Source organism: Puma concolor, chromosome A2, assembly GCF_028749965.1.
Source record: "Puma concolor isolate L17-30 chromosome A2, mPumCon1.1.hap2, whole genome shotgun sequence".
Classification (NCBI taxonomy): domain Eukaryota; kingdom Metazoa; phylum Chordata; class Mammalia; order Carnivora; family Felidae; genus Puma; species Puma concolor.
The window spans coordinates 150,173,454-150,186,786 of record NC_141668.1 but is presented as its reverse complement, the minus strand read 5'-3'; the positions used below and the strand labels follow the sequence as shown (position 1 = coordinate 150,186,786).

Here is a 13,333-nt window from a genome sequence, read left to right as displayed (position 1 = left end):
TGGGGAAACGCATACTGCTTCCCTTGGGAAATGCAGAAGCCCTGCAACCTTGGCCAGGAGACTTTACCCGCAACAGGTGACCAGCCCCCAAAGTGACATGCACACAGGGAGCAAGGCCTGAACCACTGCAGTGTCCCCATCCTTCCATCTGCTCTTCATGTCACCAGAGCTCTCTGGATTCCTGACTGGATGGACTATGCTGCCCTTCTACTTCTCTGGCTTCAAGCAGCATGAGCTTAGTTACCTTTAGGTCTCAGCAAGGGCAACTGAGTCTTAGCAAAGAGAAAACAGCTGCTGTAGTCTTCCAAAAGGCTTGTACAGTCATGAACAAAATTCTCCAGCATCTGGTTTCTGCCTAGCGAGCAACAGGCATTCTAGGTACATAGTTTTTGAGGGAACCAAACCATTAGGTCCCCCAGCTATGTCTGCTGGGTTAGGAAACCTCATAGGCCACCCAGGTTCAGCACGCAAGGGGTGGTAAGAAAGCCACTATGTCTGCCAAATGCCCAGGTACTAGTCCTCAGGCTGACCAAGCCCAAGGTGCTATGGAGATATACTTTATCAGAGGAGGTGATAAGAATACCACACACACACACACACACACACACACACACACACACACACACACACACACACACAATCCTCCAACAAGGGAGGTGTACTTTTCACTGACACCTGATCAATGATCAGAATGGCCAACTTCATAACAAGCCACTGAGGGTGGGGACCATCACAGACCAGTTACGTGACCTCTTTTACAAAAAGAAGTAGAGCTACATAATCTTTTTTTTTCTCCCCCAGAAAATATCTCAGACAGCTCTACTGCACTAATCCTTGGATTTGAGGCAAGAGATTCCAAAACTTTCAAAGTCATTCTCACCCAACTCTAAGTAAAATGTCAATAATGGGTGAAACCAGTAGCTAATTCACGCTAATTCAAGCAGCGACGAATTCAACAGTGTGGCTTCTTTGGTGTGGCCATTTGGGAAGAGCTGATAATGATAAGGGTCCAGTGTTTTTCACTGTCAGAAGATGGCTCTACAGCTGTTGAAATTTCCAGAACTCACAAATCTATAGCCTTAAAGGCATAATCCACTTCAGGAAAATAAGGGAAATTTAAAGATGCAATTAAAATACCACTTTTTAAATCAATTCAAAATTAGCGACAATAATGACTATTCTATAAGGTTTGGTTAATGTAAACAGTAAATTCTTTATGAATGCTGATTTTTTTCATGGCCCCAAGAAAATACTAGGCTTAAAATCATGCTTATCAAGACATAGATGGTCAAGGATGTGGGCTGTGGCAACAACTGCAGTGTCCCCCAGCGGGTGCTGGTTGAGCACATCAAGGCACAGCCATCAATGTGGCCTCCGCAGCCATGAAAAGGATGGTGCCAGTCTCTCATGAGCCAACATGAGAAAATGGCACTCGTCCTTCACTCAACAATTATGGAGACCAGCTCCACGCTGGACATTCAAAGGCCAACAAATCAGTCTTGGGCCTTTGTGTCCCTGTCCCCTGTGCCTGAGAGGCTCTGCCCCATCTTTGTACAGCAGACTCTGCTTGGTCACCCAGCCTCAGCCTGAATGCCACCTCCTCAGAGGGGCCTCCCAATCCAAAAGAGCCTCACTCTCTCTGCATAACCCTGTTGTAGTTATCTGAGCTGCACAGTATTTCCTTATTTATTTACGTGTTTGCTGTCTGCCTCCCCCACTGTCAGCTTCAGGAGAGCAGGGATCTCGTCTGTCTCTTCATTGCTGTATTCCTGGAGCTTAACACGATGCCTATTAGAAAGCAAATGCTCAAAAAGCATTTGTCAAATGAAAAGAAATGGAGAGCTCCTTAACAAAACAGAACAAAAATTCTTCAACAGGGAAGACGAAAAAGCCATCATTCAGAGTCTATATATATTATGAGGTTATTAACAAAAAAACTTGGAATTCAAAGGATTTTCTAATATTCCAGGTCCAACCAAATGCCCTATTTTAATTTAGAAAAACACTGATTAAAGTTTTAAGTAAAAGCCCATGACTTTATCAATACAGTATTTTTTTTTTCAATTCAGAATCTAAAATGCCCAATGTAAATCAATCATAACATTTAACTAAACTGCCCAAACCCACTATAAAAGTCCTTACTGGAGTTGTATGTCTGGTTAAATTCACAGAGATAAAAAAATGCTGTGGTCTGTGATGAGGCCAGGTGCCATGTGCTCACACGGGGGCTGGGGGCTGGGCCGCAGGCCCAGACAGAACCTGGCTGCTGGGTTTAATACACACAGGGGGAACACATTTCACTCTTTGGGGAAGTGCGTTGCTACAGATGAAAACTGCATTAGAAGGCGCTTTGGTTCTGTGTTTTCTCCATGCTGACTACTAATACCATGGAAATAATTTTCCAGATGTTTATATATCATCAAAATCGCATTACAGCGAACTTAGAAAGTTGTTTCTTTTGGTTCATTGCAATGTAAGAGGAAAGAAAGCAGCCAGCCACTGTCTATATTCCCTCATGATTTGATTGTAAGATACATTTTACCATATTAAGCAGGCTTAGTGCTGACTCTCCCCCTTAACACTAATGCTGAAATTATTACAACAAAATTCCCTCCAAAGAGATAGATTCCTTGTCCAGAGCTCTTTGTACTGTGGCCCAGTGCCTCATTTAGTATATTTTACATTATGTCTAAAAATTATTTCACGTTTGAAACACCTTTCAAATAAAAACACAGTATTTCAAAATTAAGCTTAAATACACCTTTTCATCCATGGGGAAAAAAAGGGTGGGGAGGATGACTCCCAGTAGTTTTATAGTTACACATTTAACTATCTGAAGTAAAAACCCTATCTGGCCAGTATCTGAGAACTGCAGGTTGTGACTTAAAAGTAGGCTGAGAAATCAGTTTACTGGGTCATGACATGGCAGTTTGAAAAATGCAATCTAACAGAATTAAGAATCATCAGTGTGTCTGCACATAACTGGGGTATTTGCTGCTTCGTGAGGGCTTCACTCAGTCATGTCCACCTAATATGTACAGGGTCACAGTGCTCAATGTAGTTTTTACCGATAAACTGGTCTGGGCCAGTGGTTCCTCAGACCGTAGCTGTCCATCAGACATCTCCTAGAGCTATGTGATGAAAGATTCCTTGGCCCCAGCCCCTTACAGGCTAATTCAGTTGGTCTAGGAGGGGCTGGAACTCCTAGGGGACTCTGGTGGGTCTGGGCTAAGATGCTGCTCTGGGCTCCAGTTCTCGACTGTGCGGTAGCAAAGTCACCAAGCTTCCTTGTGAAACAGCCCCAGGCTGGAAGCATAAAGAGGCTGCTCTGAATGATAGGAAGGTTCTCCAACTCTCAGAGTTACCCTTTCTTGTCCCACCTCCACCACTGGGCCTGAGGGCTATTGATGGCACTCAAGGCCTTAGAAAGGCAGTACAAGACCTCCCACAAGGGATCCAGGCCTCAGGGGACAAGAGGATCACCAGGACCACTTGCCTCATTATCTGCACCCGTCCCTCTACGGTCTTTCCCTTTTCCTCCTCTCCTTTTCCCCTATCAGTTTTACCCCTCTCCTCAACCTCATCCTGTAGTGATGCCTTAAGATACTGCCATGCTACTTCTGGCATTTGGGATGCAAGAGATGAATGATGCTGGGTGAGGGTCAGAAGCTCTAAGCTAGGAGGTGGTGTCAGAATCACTGAGGAGCTTTTAAAAAACACGTATGTCGGGAGGCGGCTGGTTTCGCAAGCGTGCTAGGAGAGTGGTGGAAGAAGGGCCGATAGGAATCTGCACATCGAACAAGCTCCAGGGGGCATTCTGACTGACGGCCAGTGCTAAGAACCAGTCTGAGGCACCAGAGCAGAGGTCCTGATCTGGGGTCAATGGATGGGAAAAAATTGTGGCAAACATATATGCGCACTTGGGCCTTTCTCTGAGGAAAGATGTCACAGATCCCTGAGTTTCTCCAAGGCCTACAAATCAGAGTCTCAGGTGGAGGACTCTGCATCTTGCAGAAGCTCTGTGGTAACCCACAGGGGCACTGGGCAAGGCGGTGGAGGAGTGGAGCTGGTCCTGTGCCTGTCTCTGCAAACCTGGACTAACACAGCCCCATGGGGCCCGGATTTCTTCCTCCTCCAAAGGGAGGCGAAGGGGGGTTGCTGCCCCGGCCGTGCGTGGGGAAGACTAACCGGATGGTGCGTGCACAGCCACCGGAGAGCCCGGGCATGGCGCTAGTGCTGTAGGTGCTGCCTCTGCGAGAGCTTTCCGTGAATCCACGCTCAGGACGAAAAGAGAGAAGACTGGCAACTCAGCGGAAGGCCATGATTAAAGGCGGGTCTTTCAGGTTACCTACCTGTCGACCTCCTCTTTGCTCATGGCAGCAAATGTGAAACACTCGGTCACTCCGTTGATGGCAAGCAGGAGGACGTAAAGACAGTAGGAACGCAGCAAAACAGGACCTATGAGGAAACAACCCACAGAGACTCCAGAGCCCAAACAGAAGGCCCACACGTACCAGAACTGGCTCAGGAGCCCTGCTGGTATCGTCAATGGGCAGACACGTGCTCAAGCCTATGGTCTTAACTATCTGGAAGGCCTCCCAGTATTCCATGGCACCGATTAAAACAAACGGCTAAAAACAAAAGGGCAATTGAGATTAAGCCTACAAATCTCTCTTAACAACTAAATTCTCATCTGGCCAGGAAGCAAGTCTTCTCACTTTGTAAATCTGCACGAAGAGGTCTGCTGGTTTGAGCACTCAAGGCCACTAGTGGCCCTGCATGTATGAGAACCTCGGCTGAACAGATCCTGGACAAAAGACACTGGGGAGAAGCCCAGGGCTCAGGAGCGGCAGAAAACTAGAGACAGAACCCCTCCGCAAATCTGCAGGGAGAATCAGAGTAACCATCGTGTTATTTTCTTCTAAAACATAGTGATGTAGTTCTATAGCTAACTAACAAGCTTCACAAAAATCTGCTAACAAAAGAGTGGGAGCCTTAAAAATGGAATTGATCCCCTCTTTTAGGAGGGCCATTACCAAGAGGCAGCCAAGCAACTTTTTTTAATATTCCTGTTTATTTTTGAGAGAGCACGCATGAGCAGGGGAGGGGCAGAGAGAAAGAGGGGACACAGAATCTGAAGAGGTTCCAGGCTCTGAGCTGGCAGCACAGAGCAACGTGGGGCTCGAACCCACCAGCCATGAGATTATGACCTGAGCCAAAGTCAGATGCTCAACGGACTGAGCCACCCAGGCGCCCCACAGCCAAGCAACTTCTAATAAAACCTATGACCCAGCAATTCCACCCATAAATATCCATCCAACAAAAATAAATGTATGTGTTCACAAAACCCCTTGTACAAAAATGTCCATAGCGGTTTTACTCATAATAGCCCAAACTGATCATCAACAAGAGAAAGAATAAACTGTGGGCCAGCCATATAAAGGAATACTTCTCAGAGAAGTGATCAAAGAGAAAAAAACTACTGATCCGTGTCAAAACATGGATGAATCCCAAAAACTGTATATTGAGGGAAAAAAAACAAACATTAAAGTGTCCATACTTTATTATTTCATTTGCTTTTTTAAAAAACTTATTTATTTTTTAAATGTTTATTTATTTATTTTTGAGGGGGAGAGAGAGTGAGTAGAGGGGGCAGAAAGAGAAGGGGACAGAAGAACCAATGTGGGCTCTGTGCTGACAGCAGAGAGCCCGATGCGGGGCTCAAACTACGAACCAAGAGATCGTGATCTGAGCTGACATTGGACGCTTAACCGACTGAGCCACGCAGGTGCCCCGTGTGATTTCATTTATATGAAGTCCCTTTTAAAAGCAACACTGGGGCGCCTGGGTGGCTCAGCTGATTGAGCTTCTGACCAGCTCAGGTCATGATCTCACGGTTCGTGGGTTCAAGCCTCGCACTGGGTTCTGTGCTGACAGCAAGAGCCTGCGTCAGATTCCATCTCCCTCTCTCTCTGCCCCTCCCCTGCTTTCTCTCTCTCAAAAATAAACATTAAAAAAAAAAAAAGCAATACTAATCTGTAGTGATAGAAATCAGAACAGTGGTTGCCTCTGAGGTAGAGGGAGGCAGATGACTGGAAAGGGTCCTGAGAGAACTCTCTGGGGTGATGAAAGTATTGAACCTATCAACCAGGATGTTGGTTACATGGGTGTATATATTTGTCAAAACTCACCAAATTGTACTCTTAAGAGTACAGGATCTTACTTTTTTTTTTTTTTTTTAATTTTTTTCAACGTTTTTTATTTATTTTTGGGACAGAGAGAGACAGAGCATGAACGGGGGAGGGGCAGAGAGAGAGGGAGACACAGAATCGGAAACAGGCTCCAGGCTCCGAGCCATCAGCCCAGAGCCTGATGCGGGGCTCAAACTCACGGACCGTGAGATCGTGACCTGGCTGAGGTCGGACGCTTAACCGACTGCGCCACCCAGGCGCCCCCAGAATCTTACTTTATGTAAATTAGGCCTCAATAACTTAGTCACTAAAAGAAATCCAGTGTTCATATTTTCTGGCAAAGGAAAGGCATTCAGATCCACAGCACGAGTCCAAAGAGTCAGGAGCAGAGCAAGGAGATGAGGGAAGGAAAGCCAGCAGGGGCCAAGGTTGGGGATATACTACCAGAAGCCACCATTGGTGTTAGAGAGAGAGCTGAAAGTTCGGTCAATGTGAGAGGCAGCTACCATGAGGAGAAAAATGCTAGATGACCCTGCTAGGACAGTGGCACTGATGGAACCCTGGGCCAGGCAAGAAATAACAACAGTCCTGATTCACCAAACAGCACATTTTTTTCAGAGACTGAGAATCCAGACTATTCTTAAGACTCTTCTATTTCTGAAGAGGATACCAAAGGAATATCTTTTTGAATCTAAAATTGTTATTTTTTTAACGGTGTTGTATTAGTTTCAGGTGTACAATATAGTGATTCAAAAATTCTACACATTATTCAGTGCTCATCATGTTGAATCTAAAATTATTAATGACGGACATAAAACATTAGAAACAGAATTTATTACCTTAGAAATCAACTAACACTGACCCTTGTAACTGATAAATCTATGATCAATGCTGAAAACTGGGACCAGCCTCTTACTTGAGCAAAAGGGCTACACAATCACAGCAGTCTGTTTCTGTACCTTCTATGACTAATTACTCTACCAGGTGAACACTGTATTGATGGGACATCATGAGTGATTTCATTACAATACAAGCTGTTTCTTGGTGATTACCTTTTTTAAGGAGGCCCTGCTACTGTGAAATAGTCAAATCCCCAATCTCTGCACACTGACTCATACTAATGGCTTCCTAATGAGGCCTCCCTGCCTGTCTGATGGAATCCCAGGGTCTCACAGCACAAGCTGCAGGGAGCTGCAAACCACCTCATTGGGTTCACAGCAGGTGTTTCTCCAAACTTAATGACCTTGGCTCTTGTGTAGAAACTTGGCCCCTCCTCCGTAATACCCTAAGTTTGGGACCATTATAGTGGAGACCAAAACATGCCAGGGAACTTGTAAAATGGCATCTGACAAAGCCCTTTACACTGAGATGGGGCAGCAGAAAGAAGACTTCAGGGTTCTTGTCTAGTGCCCTGAGGAACTGAAAACATCTTTACCCAACCCAAGATGAAACACTGCAAGTGGACTGCCAGCCTGTGGCCCAGCACATTTTGAAATTGGTGAAGTCCCCAGGGCCTAGCAAGTGCTGTGAGGTGCTCAGTGGCCTGGGCACTGATGTTTCAAAGTTAGACACGTTCGATAATTGTGTCCTTCAAAGACCAAGAGTCACTGGATTAAATATACCATTTTACTTGCCGAGATCAATTTTATTCTCTGCAAATGGCTCTGAGTTATCTTCAGAGGCTCTCATGCATCAGGCCGTGAGATTTATGTGGCATTTACTACCTTCAGATGTGTTTAGTATCAAGCGGAGACTCATTAGAGCCTGCTCTCTGCCTTCCTCCCTCATCCAAGAGGGTGCACAGGGAAGTGCCCCGCAAGACACATCTTAAGCCTGGGAGGAGAGCCAAAGATTCGTAACGACTTCTCCAAGTGAATTTGGGGGACTGGCTGATATGGTGCCAAACCCCCCTAATGGTACCCAGATGTTTCTGACCTTGTATGAGGGGAACGGCCTCAGAATCCCAGCCACTGACAATGTCCCCTATACTGACAAGTATCAACCCGTATGCATGCAAGTTTTTGAATTTCATAAGACTTTTCTATTTCTGATTAGAAATTAGAATCAATCTGACAAAACTCTTGCGCATACCTGATCCAGAGCTAAGCATGACTCCTCCATAGATATCCAAAGCCAGCTGAGAATAGGCAAAGCCAAAAATGGTGATGGTCAGGCCGGCCAGCAGGGCCAGCTTGAGCAGGGACTCCAACACAGTGGCGGCCACAGCCATGTCCTCCTGGGACAGGGGGAGAGGGAAGGAAGTTGGATGAATCATGAGCTAAAGAAAAACTTCACATCTGGCCTTATCTCTCTTTGCTGTCTTACAGATCACTCGTTCACCTGCTGAGAGGCGTCACTGCTTTTCTGCAGCCTATGCTGTTTCCATGTCAATTAGCACGAAGGAAATGAAGGGAAAAAAGACAATCTGTGCCTTCTTAGGTAGTTCAGGGGAGGTCTGGTTTTTAACTCATTCAGGATAAGTTATTTCAAAGGTTGCTTAGGAAACATTAGCTTTCCTCTCTGATATTTATTCTTTTTTTTTTTTTTAACGTTTATTTATTTTTGAGAGAAAGAGAGGGAGAGACAGAGTGTGAGCTGTGAAGGGGCAGAGAGAGAGGGAGACACAGCACCCGAAGCAGGCTCCAGGCTGTCTGCACAGAGCCCGACGCGGGGCTCGAACCCACGAACTGTGAGATCATGACCTGAGCCGAAGTCTGGCACTTAACCAACTGAGCCACCCAGGCGCCCCTGGTATTTATTCTTAAATGGACAGCAAGTTTTTACATTGCTAGCCGGCTAGCTTTGTCAGTGTGCTTCTCCTGACAAACGTCTCCAAATTCTGACGTTCCTGTCAAAGTATGCTTAGGAAAATATTCCTAAATCGACTGAGAACCAGTCGACTGTGCATAAACTGTATTTTTCAAAATGTCTTCTAAGACATGTAAGAGGGTGACTTAGCTTCCTTTTAATTCTAAGAGAAGTCAGACATTTTCGGTGGTTTTAGAAAAAGGGAAGTTTCGACAACCAAATATGCCTGGATTAAAATCTCTTCTGTTATTTATCAATAGGAGTATATAGAAGAGTGTAGCTCTGGGCACTTCACGGTCTTTAAGAAGCTTATTAAGCAACTGGTGTGGTGAGTGACACCAAACGACCACATCCTTTTCTCCCCATGCCCTACACGAGACTTGTCCCAGACTCTGCATCCTTCGGCTCGCCTGTGGTTCTTGAGAATGTGAGGATGGAGGAGGCAACCTCAATTCTTCCAGCTATGCCTAGACCAGGGGAGGGGTATGCGCCGCACTGGGGATGGCTGCAGAGAGTTCTGAGAAGGCTGGATCAAGAGTGAGCTTACAAAGAAGGACTAAGAATGAGAAGGGAGGGGCCAGCCAGGGCAAAGGGAGAAGGCTTCAAAAGAAGTGAGCTCAGAGTCCTACCATCATTTGGAAGGTGATGGAAGAATGAAATCTAGAAGGAAATTTCAGATCAAACAGAAGGGAAACTGGCTGCTGCACATTTCAGTCTGTTTACCCTGAAATTGGAGAATTCACCAGAGAGACAGTGACCTAAGAACCAAGACTACCTGCTTTTGAAGTGTGGCGTCCTTTCCTCTCTCTAGCACCTTGGCGAAAAATATGTAAAAACTCTCCTCTATTGGCTGGAAAATTAATCTGGCCACAAGGGAGCCAAGATTATTCACTATATCGTATACACCTACAAGAAAAAAAGGAAGAAACAATAATCCTACTAGTTTTCTGATTTGAGTTTTCATGGCACCATTAACATTCTTTCTAATTTAATTAAAAAAAAAATTTTTTAATGTTTTATTTATTCTTGAGAGAGAGAGAGACAAAGCATGAGTGAAGGAGGGGCAGAGCCAGAGAGGGACACAGAATCCGAAGCAGACTCCAGGCTCTGATCTGTCAGCACAGAGCCCAACGTGGGGCTTGAACTCACGAGCCCTGATATCATGACCTGAGCCAAAGTCAGACGCTCAACCGACTGAGCCACCCAGGTGCCCCACTAATTTAATTTTTTTAATGGAACTTTTTTGAGGTAATTATAGATTCACAGGTAGTTTTAAGAAATCACAGATCCATTACCCAGTTTCATGAATAGTAACATTTTGTGAGAGCAGGGCACAGTATTGCAGCTGGGATACTGACACTGACACAGTCAAGACAGAACATTTCCAGCACCAGCACTTTTTTTTTATAGAAATCATTAATGCCAAGTTGATTTAAAAATTTTTTTCTTTCCACTACTTCAGGATTATAGTCAAAAATAAATACAAAGAAAGTATTGAGACTTATCTAGCCGCACGATCACAGGGCAACTCTGTGACTGTGATGTCAAGCTCCCTTTTCTGTCAGTGCCCCCAAACCCCAGATGGACACCAGAGCTCTGCAGGAACCAGGGGATCTCAACAGAGAACCTGCCACCCGAGCCACAAGAGAGGGGGTGGTCAGTACACTCTATATATTTACAGAGACCAACAATTTTCAATCTTTAGGAATCATTTTTTTCCAATATTCATCTTTTATAATCATCGGGTATTTTTCATTAAATGTATCAAACCGCAGAGAAAACTATTACTAATTATCTACTAACGGTGTTCACTACAGAATTTCATCTTACCCTGATCGCCAAAATTTAACACGTTCAAAAATGTCATTACATATCGCTCGCCTACAAATAGAAAACCAAAATAATTAGCATTTCAAGGGCACATTATTTTCTTGTTTCCTTTTCTCTTATCGACTATCAACTTTCCAGCTGGCAAATACTCTCAAAGGAGAAAAATTATATAGTCAGTTAAAGACATGTTCTTAATATTGATTTCAAACAAGATTCTATCCATAATCTCAAAATAGTAATAACGGCAAATGATGGGGGATTTATTGACAGCAAATCTCCAAACCAGTTAAATTGAAAACAAAAACAAAATCAATAAGACCAGTCTAATAACTTAAAAAAAGGGAGGAAGGTAAGATTACTATATGTTAATCATAAAAATGACTGTTCCAAATTTTAAGTGTAGGTTCTGTGAAATGAGAGGTCCATGATTATGTGCACAGGCTCATCAGGTTTCCTCCTTGTGTGGCCCACTGTGGATGGATGGAGCTCTGAGCAGTACCCACAGCCGTAAAGGGCAAATTCTCACTTCCTAGCAACTTGCTCAAAAAGGAAAGCGATATTCAGAGACTAGAAGCAGTGAGGATCTTCTCTCAAGTCTCCCTTTGGTCCTCCCTGCACCCTCTCGGACTCAGCCCACATGACCACAGGACATCACTAGCTCCTATCTGTGTCTCTGCACTGCCTTGATCCATCCTCATTGCTAACAGTCCCAGCTTCTGCAAATACAGATCTTACGGTGACCCCTGCTTTCACACCTTTAAATGGCTCTTGATGTTTACAAAAAGTCCAGGCTCCGTAATTCTGCACCTGAGGCCTTTTGTAAATCGACCCCAGGCTATCTTGTCAGCTTTCCTTCACCAACCTCATCCCCACCTACCATCACATGGTCATCCTCTGCTTTGCCCCATCAGGCTTTAGCCCCTCCAGCTGCTCTGCTTCAGGCTGGGCCCCTCCTGCTCCCAGCCTCGACTCTAAGCATGCTGGCCACCTAGACTGGCTTTTCCACAGGAACTTCTATGTGTTCTGGTACAAGCGGCTTCTCCTTCCCAACTCTGTAAGCTCCCTGGGGGAAGGAACCACATCTCCCTCACACTGCTGTCCCTCGTTTCCTAGCAGAGCTCCAGGAAATGCGAGGGCACTCGAAAGAGCTAATGTTTCCAAGTATAGCTCTCGCAGCCCTGGTTCAAAGCTAACCACACAACTGTTTGTGTCTCTGGTGAGAGAATGAGCTCCTCGAGGCTGTGGCCTGTAACTCATTCATCTGTGTATTCTCAGCACCTGGCACACAGTGTTCAGGAAATGTGGGGGCAGAAGTTAACAGCACCTATATTTTTGCTATTACAATGAATGATTTCAACTGTTTTTTAGAGTTGTAGTTTGTAGATAAAAAGAACCTTGTGGGGGTGGTCCTTGTCTAGCCACTTCCTCATTTCACAGCCATGGAGATGAAAGCCCTGAGAGGTTCCTAACAGCCCTGTGCAGTCAGGCCAGGGTGGCCCCACCGTGGAAGCCATCGGTACCACATTCAGGCCTGGCTAACTCACACCTGCTGCCACAAACCTAGCCACTCCAATCTAGACAATCAGGCCATTGCTTGACTGGATCCACTTCTTAACTCATTTCAACTGCTCTTAAAACTCCGGGAGGAAAACAAAGTGCATAAAAGCAAATGCCCTTTCCAAACTCCCTCCACTGATTTTCCCATTCTAACAACGTGAACTATCACAATATACAATTTCACTACAGATACCTCTATCATAAATATTTGTTGAACACTGATCACAAGCAGTCCCAGCAGGGTTCTGGGGAGATGGTGGTAAACAGCACATCCTGCTCCCAAGCAACATAGAGGTAAGGCACCTTCACTCAGCTCTCCAAAGGCTTCTGACCTTACTTTCCCCAGAAGTCCTATGAGCGAGTTTCACTTTTGTAATGGCAATGTTACAGACTCAGGCTAGAAATAAGCACTGTCAAAGCTCAAGAGCCCTCAGAGCCCTCCTGGTTCTATGCCTTAACTCACAGACGGGGAAAGTGGCTCAGGGGAGTTACTTCCCTTTGGAACCATAATTAATGAAAAATAAAGACAGGGGAAAAAAGGAAAATAACGAGATAATAATAATGATGGTTATATTAGAATGCTAGAATTATAGGGAACTTTCTATTTTCTAAAATTTTTGTAATGAATTATATTATTTTTATAATTAAAATATAATTTTTTGAAAAGATTTAAAAACATGTTCAGTAACAAATATGTAGGTGTATGACATACGACATTTATGTGGAGAGAAGCCCTGCCTTTACCGGCTTCCAGCTGCCTCCAGCCTCACTCTCTGAACTACAGCTGGGCATAAATAAACCAATACACACATGGAGAAAGACTAGCTGTATGTGCAGCTCTGTGCCAACCCTCTGCCTGCATTGCTCTGTCACTGTTAAACTGGAAAGCTTTAAGAAACTGGAAGCCTGGCCACACTATCACATAAGGGTGACTCTGACTGCTTAAA

General features: G+C 44.8%; 1 protein-coding gene across 1 annotated transcript in view; it reads right to left on the bottom strand.

The window, feature by feature from the left end:
• Positions 1-13,333, bottom strand: part of RFT1 (RFT1 glycolipid translocator homolog) — a 39,314-nt gene that overhangs the window by 5,231 nt on the left and 20,750 nt on the right. Inside the window, exons 8-11 of the mRNA XM_025916503.2 lie at positions 10,830-10,880; positions 9,775-9,905; positions 8,283-8,427; positions 4,353-4,458 (exon numbers count right to left, since the gene is read on the bottom strand). Coding sequence (XP_025772288.2) covers positions 4,353-4,458; positions 8,283-8,427; positions 9,775-9,905; positions 10,830-10,880 — 433 coding nt within the window. The remainder of the gene's footprint in view (positions 1-4,352; positions 4,459-8,282; positions 8,428-9,774; positions 9,906-10,829; positions 10,881-13,333) is intronic.